Source organism: Saimiri boliviensis, chromosome 8, assembly GCF_048565385.1.
Source record: "Saimiri boliviensis isolate mSaiBol1 chromosome 8, mSaiBol1.pri, whole genome shotgun sequence".
NCBI lineage: Eukaryota > Metazoa > Chordata > Mammalia > Primates > Cebidae > Saimiri > Saimiri boliviensis.
Genome location: NC_133456.1, coordinates 65729508 through 65741488, shown reverse-complemented (window position 1 = coordinate 65741488; position 11981 = coordinate 65729508). Strand labels below are relative to the sequence as shown.

The following is an 11981-nucleotide window of genomic DNA, read 5'->3' as shown; positions in this document are numbered from 1 at the left end:
GGCTAAACAATTTAATAGGTTTTACATAGCAACTCTTTTTTTTTTTTTTTTTTTTTTTTTTTGAGATGGAGTTTCGCTCTTGTTACCCAGGCTGGAGTGCAATGGCGTGATCTCAGCTCACCGCAACCTCCGCCTCCCAGGTTCAGGCAATTCTCCTGCCTCAGCCTCCTGAGTAGCTGGGATTACAGGCACGCACCACCATGCCCAGCTGATTTTTTTTAATTTTTAGTAGAGACGGGGTTTCACCATGTTGACCAGGATGGTCTCGATCTCTTGACCTCGTGATCCACCCGCCTCGGCCTCCCAAAGTGCTGGGATTACAGGCTTGAGCCACCGCGCCCAGCCCTACATAGCAACTCTTAACCTGATTTGCCTTCTATTTAAAAGTAATTAATTAAATCTTACTTCACCTTCAGTAGATGAGCTGAATGGGTAAAGCTAGCACAACATAAAAACAGTGACATGAATTTCTCTGCTGTCTTTCTTCTTAGAATTCCAGACATTTTGGGAACCTGTATTTATTTCAACAGATAGTATGGATTTACAAAAAGATCCATGAAGGCATGACTGTTAGCATCACCAAAAAATTGTAATATACCCCGAATACACACAGTAAGGTTTTCTTGTGGTACTTTATTCTTTGAATGCATTTAAAATATAATTCCCAGCCAGGCATGGATGGCCGATGCCTGAATCCCACCACTCTTAAGAGGCCGAGGTGGGTGGATCACCTGAGCTCAGGAGTTTGAGACCAGCCTGGGCAACATAGCCAGACACCTTCTCTACAAAACATGAAAATTAGCTGGGCACGTGACTGTAGTTCCAGCTACTCAGGAGGCTGAGGTGGGGGGAATCACTTGAGCCTGGGAGGTCAAGGCTGCCGTGAGTCATGATCTCACCCCTTCATTCCAGCCTGGGTAATAGAGCAAGACCCTGTCTCAAGAAAAACAAAAAACAAAAATGAATGTAATTCCAAAAACTCAAAATGTGTTCAGAAAGGCAAAGATAGGGTATGTTTGTTGATTGTCTCTCTCATATCCATTCCCTACCTGTCTTTTCCTAATACAGCTGGAATTTTCCTGCTAGGTAGTCTGGGTAAAATAGGTTCTACCCGTCCAGGTCCTGGAGCAGACTCTGACTGGCTTAATCCAATTAGAGTGATCTGACTCTCCTAGTTTATTAATTGGTAAAGATGGGCACCTGACTGCAATCTTGCCAATAAAAGCCAGTGAGATCCAATTAGGATATTTTGGTTAAGCTGCTATAGAAGCAGTGCCTCTCTGCTGAATGTATCCAGCAAATATGTAGTTCTAGGAGCTTCCAGAAGCCTTTTGGGACCAGGAGAGGCAGCCTTGTCTGAAAATAGAGCCATTAAACACCAAAGTAGCAAAGCCAAGAGGTGAAGAGGAGAAACTGGGATGTAGTTAGTGCTGAAGCCAGGGATGCAGCCTCATTTTGTAAAATCGCTCTATATCAATCAATAAATTTGCTTTTCTGAGCCAGTTTGGGTCAGGTTTTCTGTCATTTGCAACACCTTATTTTTAAAAATCTACCTCATAAAAGGTAGCACACGTGTCTAAAACTTCTTTTACTGATCATTTGAAATTGAACTTTCATTTTCATAACGAAATCACATGAAGAACCACAAAATACTGGCAACACTCACTGCAGAAAGAAAGTGGGTTATTTTCCCCACTCGCTAGCTTTTCTTTTCTTTTCTCCTTTCTTTCCACTCTGTCTCTCAACGCCAAAGGAAACATCTGGGTAAATCTTATTTGGCTGAAGTCAAGTGCACTGAAGACTGCATTCGTTTTGCAGGACGGTGCTGAGACTCTCACGATGTCAAATGTGTGGTGCCCTGGAGTGTTAGTAATCTAGATTTTCCTTCCTTTTGTAGGTGATTTGCACCATGACTTCTTATATCTCTTTCTCTGACTTTACAATCTACTATTTCTATCAAGTGAAGAAAACACAGCCTTAATTCTTCCTTGCAAGGTGAACCCTGGGCGGGTGTCAATGCCAGCTACAGCTGCCACAGCATTACGAGTCCACATGTTCTCTTCATTCAGGATTTGGGGGCTCATTTTGAAACTTTTTGTATCCCTCACCACAGGCATTTTTTTTTTTTTTTTTTTCTTTTTGAGACGGAGTTTCGGAGTTTCACTCTTGTTACCCAGGCTGGAGTGCAATGGCCCGATCTCGGCTCACCGCAACCTCCGCCTCCTGGGTTCAGGCAGTTCTCCTGCCTCAGCCTCCTGAGTAGCTGGGATTACAGGCACGCGCCACCATGCCCAGCTAATTTTTTGTATTTTTAGTAGAGACGGGGTTTCACCATGTTGACCAGGATGGTCTCGATCTCTCGACCTCGTGATCCACCCGCCTCGGCCTCCTAAAGTGCTGGGATTACAGGCTTGAGCCACCGCGCCCAGCTAGGCAAATATTTTTAAATGTCCCTTCATGATGATGATGCTAATATTTTCTGTTGGTACCTGATTAAATCCAAGTTTGCATATATCTGGTGTATATTACATGGTAGAGTTACCCCTCTATTCATGCTACTCCCCCCCCTCCGCCTATTGTGGGGTGCTAGGCAGTTGCATTGGACCTTGCCTTAGTTGTTCAACAATTACATTTCCTTCACGGCAAAATGGACTGTATGAGGTTCTTGAGACAGAGCCCCACAAAGAGTGCTCTGACTTTGCTCACCCCACCCCCCATCCTCAGCTGTGGGGCCTCAACTACAACTCATATACAATGTCCATAGTGTCATCAATTACTTGAAATTCTTTTTTTTCTTCCCAGTAATACGGACCTACAGGACTGTGCTTGGCTGTCTTTCCCAGTTGGGGGAGTGCAGGCTATCTCCTACGTCTGATATTTTGCTCTTGGCTTCTCTCCCTTATTGACTAGACTGCTTCAGGGATCTGGTGAATGGTTCCACAGATCCAAAATTCCAGCAGCCTGTAAGTGCATGTTGTCAGGGGACATCTGGCAGTGTGTGGACAGGGCGCCCGGCATCATGAGTTATTTCTAAACCTGAGGATCACTTTCATTTTAAAAAGCAATTGTTATAAATGCTTCAGCAAAATTTCTCCAAGTTGAAATTAATAAACTACAGTCTAAGAACAACAGAGACTCAAGGAGGGTTGTCTAACTTGGCATTAAGAACATAATCTTGATTGCAACACTGTATTAAGGAATTTTGCTAGAGAAAAAAATTATGGAAAATCATAAAAATGACTTATGAATTGCTTGTCTCTAGAATATTAGGCATCCAGATATCACCAGTCCATTATTAGAATAGTGAGACTTCGGAGATGATTACATTCAGTCACCTCTGATGTTTTGTGATATGTGGTCATGTGAAAGCCAAAGCTTTGCAAGAATAATTGGCAGTGTGAGAACAGAACACTCTTTGGCAACTTAATTTGTAACTTTTAAATATTTGGGCATATGGCATATAGGCCTCCATTTCTCCCCCTGCCTCACTGCGCAACTGTTGGTGGCAGGCTGGAGTGGGTGGTACCCGGACCCAGGGGCTCTCCCTGGCAGTTCCAGGTGCGCGACCATGGGGAGCGCTCTAGCAGGTGTCAGAGGCCCCGCCCCCGCCGCCCACCTCCTCAGGAATTGGCTGCCCGGCTCCTAGGGGGCTGTCCCAGGGTCGGAAGGAAGTCGCGGGTCGCGGGCGCGGGCTGCGCAGGGTTTCAGTCACTCGTGGACGAAGCGCACTGCGCTCGCGTTGCGGCCCCGGGCGGAGTTTCCCGTCCCCTTCCCTTTCCTTCCACACCCGCACGCGCGCCCTTCCTTCGTGGCTTGCCCTCCCCCCGACTCCCGGGTCCGGCCCCTTCGGGGAGGTGTGGGGCACTCCGGTCTCGGGGCTCGCGTGTGTCCCAGCAGCCCCCGGCGGTGGGCGAGGGCGCGGCCTGGGGACCCCGGAGGGGAAGGGGCCGGGGCGCGAGGGCTGCCGGAAGCAAAGACGGTTCGTCCCTCCGCTACCCTTCCCTCCTCTTCCCTACCCTCCCCGCCCCTGACCTCCCGCCTCTTTCCTCCTCTTCCCGCCCCCGCCTCTTCCCTCCTCTTCCCGCCCCCGCCTCTTCCCGCCCCCGCCTCTTCCGGCTCCATTCGGCTCCAGCAGGTAGAGGCCTCTCTGGACGGGGCCGCAGCAGCTGCTCCCGACCTCGCTTCGGCCCAGCGCAGGGCTTCGCGCGCCCGTGGCTGGCTCTGCAGGACGCGGAGCTGACCGTGGCCGGCATCAACATGCTGCTCGACTAGGGCTTCAGGGAGTCGCACCAGCTTTTCCAACAGTACAGGTGACCCGCGCGCCCCGGCCTCCCCAACCTGGCCCTTTCCCTCCCGGGACCCGCCCCGCGCCCGCAGTCTTGCCTCACTTTCTCCCAGCCTCGCCCTCCCAGAGTTGTGCCGGGCGCCGTGGGCTTCTCCGGGCGGGACAGCTGGCCTTGGGACCGGGTGTGATGTGAGACGGCAGCGGCCTGGGACCCGGGCCCGCCGTGACTGTGGCTCGGAGCCCGCCAGCTGCCTGCTCCTGGCGGCTCTGCATCCTTGTGGTTCCAGACGCTCTTACTGTTCCAAACAGACACACAATTGCTTTGCTGTGCAGGAATTTAAGAACGTCAGCCCAACTCTGCCCACTCATCTCTCTGCCTTGAGAATGGTGGGAAAGCATGTGTGTTCAGTTAATTTTTTGTTTTGTCTTGAAAGCGAAAGAACTGAAACCTGGTAGATTCCTGTGGGGGTGGAGGGAACCTTCATTTCGTTGGCGACCTGGAGTGTCTGTTCTCGAGTCGAGGAGGCCAATTTGCAATTAGCAGTTTGATTGATGACAAGCCGTAAGGGTGTTGATGAGCATCTTTCCCACTTTGGAGACGCTGTGGTTTGGTTGGAATGAGAAGACCAATGTGCAGCTGTGATGGAGAGGCCGAGTTTGTAAAAATGAGAGGGAGTGAGACCTCAAACAATGGCGGTTTCTACCCAGCAGATCTTCCACCTTCTTAATGGCAAAGCAAATACCTCACAACTATGGACTTTTCACTGAAGCCCTTTTACTTTTAAATCGGCGATTTTCCCTACTTTGGTCAGAAAAACAACTTCTCTTTACTTAGAACATGTTTTTAAAGCACCAGTCTGGTTTCAAGATGGAGTTTGATTAGAGGATGTTGATGGAGGATTTAAAAGGTTTACTTGTCACACAATTTCTCTTTTGTGGTTTTTAAGCTCTCAGGAAAAAAGGTCTGAATATTGTGCTGTTTTTTTTTTCCTTTTAGACTACTAGTTTGTGTTGCATGACAAAAGGCAACATATCAATAGGGCTGTAAACACTTGATGACATCTTTGAAAGAAGGAATAAATGATGCAGGAATTGTGAATTAAGAGTATTGCACATAAAAGGGAGAAAAAGATTGATATTTTAAGACATGGGGAGAAGATCAAACATAAAAGCTGAGTAAAAAAAGTCGAGATAGACTGGGAAAAATATTAACTCTAAGACAGTGAGAAGAAAGTTATGTTATGGGAGCTGTTTTGAATTGAACTGAGCAGCTAAACATAGGCAGAAATTGAAATTGTGTATTGGAGCCACAAAGGAAAACACCTAGGTTAGTTGTGCATACACCAGTGTGTGATCTTGAAATAAAGGTCCTGGATCCAAGCCACAGATGATCCCGAAATTTATAGATTTTTGCTGTTTTCCACAAAATGTATTTAGCAAGTTAACATGTATCTCATTCATTCTTTATAACCCTGAGATAGGTATTATGCTGTGGTCAATGTTTTGCAAAGGCACAGTTGTGATAGGGAAAGGTTAAATAATATACCCAAGGCTCCCACAGCTGAGAGTGGGGGAAAGTAGGATAGGAACCCACGAGCTGCTCTTTGAGTTGTTGCTCTTAACCAGGCGTCCCCAAACTACGGCCTGCGGGCCGCATGAGGCCATTTATCCGGCCCCCCGCCGCACTTCAGGAAGGGACACCTCTTTCATTGGTGGTCAGTGAGAGGAGCACAGTATGTGGCGGCCCTCCAGCGGTCTGAGGGACAGTGAACTGGCCCCCTGTGTAAAAAGTTTGGGGATGCCTGCTCTTAACCTTTAGAAAGATCTCTGGAATAAAAAGGAGTTAAGGGTCTTGACTTCTCACTACTTGAGATGAATTTTTGAGAACACTGTGGGAGGAGAGAGATGAGTGGAAATACCTCAAAAATGTGTGTGATCCTCCAGGAAAACTAGTGCTTCCATCAGTGAGTCTCAGCAGGTAGGAAAGAAGCCGCACCGTCTGAGTGGGTACGGATTCTCCAGGTGTCAGGAGAGACGGCCTTGAACTTTCTTCATTATGAGGCTGGATAGGTACAACCCCGACTGTGGTCAGGAGGCAGGCTGCCACTTCATGTCGGGGCATGATGGCATCAAGACTAGACTGATATTCAGTGGTTGGAGCTCTGTGGGGAAAAAAGAAAAAAATCCAGCAACCCGTTTAAAATATAGCCAAAAGTCAGTCATACCCTTAAATGTTCCAGAGAGTATCGGTACCTAGATTAAACTGCTGAATTCAATCATTTCTGCATCATCCAGCTTTATAACCAAAGTTTATAGGTTTTACATACTGGGACAGTCTGGCAACCACAGAAAGAAAATTTCTTTCCAACATGTTATTTGCTTGAAAGGGCCTTATCCCCCAAGGGTTTATGCTAGGCACGCATAGACAATACAGTAAATAGAAATGGAGACCCTGGGCACTAAGTTGTACTCAGTTACTAATACGCAGCTTTGCAGTAAGGTACTCAGTTGCATTTTTTTACATTATTTATAATTGGACTCATTGCTTTCATTTTAAAGGGTCTTCTAGAATAAATATCTGTAAAAAGCATAATTGAAAATGTAACTAAGATACCTTTAAAATAAGTCTATGTTTTCCAATTTTTTACATACCCTGACATATATATAGTAAGTACTCAGTAAATGGTAACTGTTATGCTTTCGACATCCAACTTTTTAAAACATCAGTTTTTGGTTTATTTCCTGAAATACTTTATGCTACTCTAGCGAAATACCTTTGCTCCCCAAGTCGCTAGATGGAAGTGTATCATGCTGGACACCAAGGAGTGAGGCTGGGTTTCTAAGGCTTTGTCTCAATGAACAGGCTTGTCTCTAGGGTGGAACTTTCTGCCCCTAGGCAGTAGAATGAAGACAGAAGTGAAAAAAGGGAGGAATCCTTGCCGATGATTGTATCAGACCCTGTGGTCTCTTTACTTCTAATATAATCAGTAGTACAGGCTCTGAAATGGTAGGGTTTGAAGTTGACATGGCAGAAAAAGAGAAGGTTGTGTGGATTTGCATGGCTGTTTTATGCAAATGTGCATGTGTTTGCTTGATTTACTTGGCATTCCAGCTTATCTGCCTTCTTCAGGGAGCATGATCCTCTGGGGGAGTATCCTCCCTCGTCTGTATGGTTCTAATGAAGCTGGAGAAGCAATACCCTCTCGTCGTAAAGAGCACATGGCTGTGAGCTGGATTCATATCCAGGTGTCAGTACTTACTGTGTGAGCTTGGGCAACTTAACCTCCTTGCGCATCAGGATCTTCACTTTAAAATGGAGATAATACAGTACCTTCCTTATTGGGTCATTTGTTTCACCTGGGTTTCCCCCGAAGAGCCTAAAATAAGGGACTGGGTGCAGGTGGTTTGCACTGCAAAGGGATCTCAAGGAGTGGAAGCAGGTGAAACAGGGAGGAAGGAAAACCTAATCCAAGGTTTTGTTCTGAGCTGTTCATGGCCGTGGACACTGGGGCTTGGCCCTGTTTCAGGTTTTTTAAGGACTGTGTAGACTGTATTATAGAATTGTCTCCAAGGGATTAAGGAGGGGAGGAGTATTTACATAAAACCTCCCATTCTTGGTTGGCCTATAAAAGTGTTCCCCCTGTTGCATATGTCGGTTTGCACATGTGTATCAGAATATTTCCATAAGAGACTCTTCCAGCTGTGATACACAAGCCCAGGACAGAAGCTGCTGGGAGAGACAAGATGTTGTCATACCAGATAGCTGCCACCAACTGGCTGGAGTAAAAGAAAGAGAACTTGGAGATTGAACAGGAGATACTGCTAAAGGATTAAGTGAAAAAAAAAAGTGTGCAAAAGTTACAGACCATTGTCTGGCTCAAGAGTATGTACTCAATTCATGTTAACCAGGCATACATACTTTTCTGGGCAGATACATACATACGTATAAATAAATTTATATAATTATGTTTTTACATTTCCTTCTGTTATATCATGCACATATTATGTCTTAGGATAAAATTGTCAAAGCTTCACTTGACCATGTAACAGGAACAGTACTGACAGTCTATCACTCCTATGTCTTTGCAGAAAAAGGGAGAATTAATTGTAACTTGACCAATTTCCAGAGATTTTCTAGATTGCAAGCAAGAATATCCAGGTAACAGAACAGTTAACGAATTCCTGATGATCCAAAGTTACCAATCAGTACATGTGTCTAAACAGTATGTCTTCCTATCCTCAATACGCAGGCGACTCATACACACAAATGAGTGCACACACACTGAGTTGAGCTAATAGCAAGTTTCATTATGAGTTGTTTCTCAGAAAAGTTTTATGACTGCTTCAACCCACAAGCAAGGCAAGCAACTTTGACAAATATTTACACCTACTTCTTTTTTTTTTTTTTTTTTTTTTTTTGAGACGGAGTTTCGCTCTTGTTACCCAGGCTGGAGTGAAATGGCGCAATCTCGGCTCACCACAACCTCCGCCTCCTGGGTTCAGGCAATTCTCCTGCCTCAGCCTCCTGAGTAGCTGGGATTACAGGCACGTGCCACCATGCCCAGCTAATTTTTTTGCACTTTTAGTAGAGACGGGGTTTCACCATGTTGACCAGGATGGTCTCGATCTCTCGACCTCGTGATCCACCCGCCTCGGCCTCCCAAAGTGCTGGGATTACAGGGTTGAGCCACCGCGCCCGGCGCAGACCTACTTCTTTTCTTGATTTCCAGTTGCTTCACTGGGAACACTGAACTTTTCCTAATCATTGTGGACAGTGAATTAGTAAGCTTAGTTTTAGGTCATTCATGGTTTCATAATCCAAAATTGAAAAAGTATCTCCTTTTTGTCTTTGTTTTTCCTTTGATGCTTCCTCATATTTAAATTTTTATTTCTTATGCTGATAAAACATCTAGAAACATATAGGCAGAGTCTTCAGCAAGATATCTGTAAGGGAGGACTTTTTTAAAGTCTACCTTTCTTACAGAAGACCAAGGAATTGGATGTATCATCTGAGGAATTAAGGAAGCATAAGGAAAATAAAATTTTTAATAAAAGCAGAAATGTAAATAACCATATCCTTTTTATGCTCCCCACATTTTATAGGTGGTCAGAAGGTCATTTTAAGCATTTTAAATTTATTTTTAGTTTTCTAGGTTATGTGTACTTTTCTGGACTGTCTAGTAAGTGTTAAAAACATGCTTTACAATATTATCAAAAGCTAAACTATTGATAGGCTTTTCAACAGATCCTTTTTGGTTTGCTAAATCAAACATTTTGACTCTTGTGTGTGATCTTGAAAATCATATAATTGGTTCTGTTTTTGGAAACCTCAAATATAATGGGAGTGGTCGGTCCCCAACAGAAGTGGTGCGTAAGAAATAATTAAGCTTGTCAAGTCATTTTATGACGGATGCAGTAAGGGGGAGCTGGGTAGGAGGACTACTCAGAGCGGATTAAAATCCGCAGCAGCATCTGATAAGGCAGTTCTAATGAACCTGTTTGTGGTTTTATGCTAAATGCTAAAAGAGATCAGGTGTGTACTTCATAATGGATTTACCTTGGCTCCTCACAGCATTTTTAACTATAGCAGTGACAATGGTCACAAATCTAAGCCTAAGTGTAAAACTTGGGAAGTTTGGGTCTGATGTTAAGAGTGACTTACTGTAAATAAGGACTGGCTACCCTTGCACATTTTTAGAGCACGTATGAATCTGGTGGTAAAACCAGCAAAATTCATTGCCCATTTTTCCTTTACAAGTGGAAAAATTTAGAGTATCTCTCTTGGGTCTCTTGAGCTATGTGGAGATGCACAAATCTCAGTTTTAGTGAGAGCCATACACTGACTTTATTAGTCTTCTGGGAACCAGAATCTGCTTCATTGGGAGATTGGCTCATTTTAGAAAAGTACATGGACTTTTGTATTTAGGATATACTATATTGTCTTAATTGTAACTCTTTTAACGTATCTATTGCTTAATTTATGGGAGTTTCTTTGCTGTTTTTATCTTCTTAACTCAGTTGGATTTGAAAATACAGCAATTAGGTCAAGATGACTGACCTTCCCCAAGGTGAGTGAAGAAAATCAGTGCCATCCAGTGAAATATTTGCTTTTTGTTAAGACAATGATCTAGATTATTTAAAATAGCAACAATAATAACTAATATATCTCATTTTAAATAACATGGTATTTTCTAATAGATTTTATACACTAACATATTTGTTAGTTATTTATATTTATTACATGAATATCATAGGCAAGATTATGAGAAAAAAAGCAAGTAGAGACATTGCCTTAAAGATATTTATAGTCTGATGTGGCCAATGAGACAATTTAAAAATAGCTGCATGCCCAAAGGAAATGCATATATATGTTCACCAAATGCCATGAATTAAAATACTCACAGCAGTCCTATTCATGATAGTCACAAACTAGAATTACTCACACATCCATCAACATAGAATGAATTACTAACCTGTGGCATTGTTGCATGATAGACTACATTATGGCCATAAGAATAAATAAATTGCAGCCATACCCAATAACATGGAGGAATTTCATATGTGTTACGTTGAGTGGAAGAAGCCAGATACCAAACAGCATAAACTGTATGATTGTATTTATGCCAAGAAGAGAGTAAAACATATCTGTGCTGCTGGCAGTCAGTACAGAGTTAGTGTTGAGAGGTGCAGCAACTCCGAGAGGGAAAGAAGGGGCGCTCTGGCTTGCTGACCATGTTCTCTTTCTTTGAATGGTGTTTTCTGTGTTTATGAAAATTTATTAACTTTGCCTGTATGATTTGTGCATTTCTCTGAATAATATACTTCATTGGATTTTTAAAATGTACAGTATCATTAAGCAGAATAAGAAAAGACTTCTGTGGATAAAGTCTTCTGTAAGAAACTGGGCTGTATCTATCATGTGCTACTACCTTAATTTTCTTTTGGTAATTTTTTTTTTTTTTTTTTGAGACGGAGTTTCACTCTTGTTACCCAGGCTGGAGTGCAATGGCACGATCTCGGCTTACCGCAACCTCCGCCTCCCGGGTTCAGGCAATTCTCCTGCCTCAGCCTCCTGAGTAGCTGGGATTACAGGCACGCGCCACCATGCCTAGCTAATTTTTTGTGTTTTTAGTAGAGACAGGGTTTCACCACGTTGACCAGGATGGTCTCGATCTCTTGACCTCGTGATCCACCTGCCTTGGCCTCCCAAAGTGCTGGGATTACAGGCTTGAGCCACTGTGCCCGGCCCAATTTTTTTTTTTTTTTTAATTAAAATTTCCACTTGCTTTAGTTTTCTGGCAGAAACGGGAGGATTTGAAGATCTGGAAATAGAGACAGTCCTGGAAGAAGAAAGGATACAAACCAAAGTAGAAGGGTGGGAAAGTATTATTGGGTAACAGACAGAATGGACTTGCAAGTACTTGGAAAGCAGTTGGAAAACTACAAAGAGGAAAGTATTGTATTAGGCTTGAGCCAGACAATAGAATGTTTTAAACTATTGTGGTTTCTATTTTTTTCTGTAGATGATGGAAATCAATGAAAAATTTTGTGCTATGGAGTGGCGTCATTAAGATGTTTTAATATCTGGCAAATGAGCTTTAGGGTATAGATTGAAAGGCAGAGAGACTGAAGGAGAAAAGATTTCACCGTCTTTTCTCTGCAGTATTAACAGAGGATTGTCATGTGGGTCTGCAGT

General features: G+C 43.7%; 1 protein-coding gene across 1 annotated transcript in view; it reads left to right on the top strand.

Annotated features, from left to right (window-relative positions):
* Positions 1–3453: 3453 nt before the first annotated feature.
* Positions 3454–11981, top strand: part of LOC101036215 (uncharacterized) — a 66645-nt gene continuing 58117 nt past the window's right edge. The window contains exon 1 of the mRNA XM_074405317.1: positions 3454–4310. Within this exon, the coding sequence (XP_074261418.1) occupies positions 3454–4272 (819 nt within the window). The 3' untranslated portion in view covers positions 4273–4310. The remainder of the gene's footprint in view (positions 4311–11981) is intronic.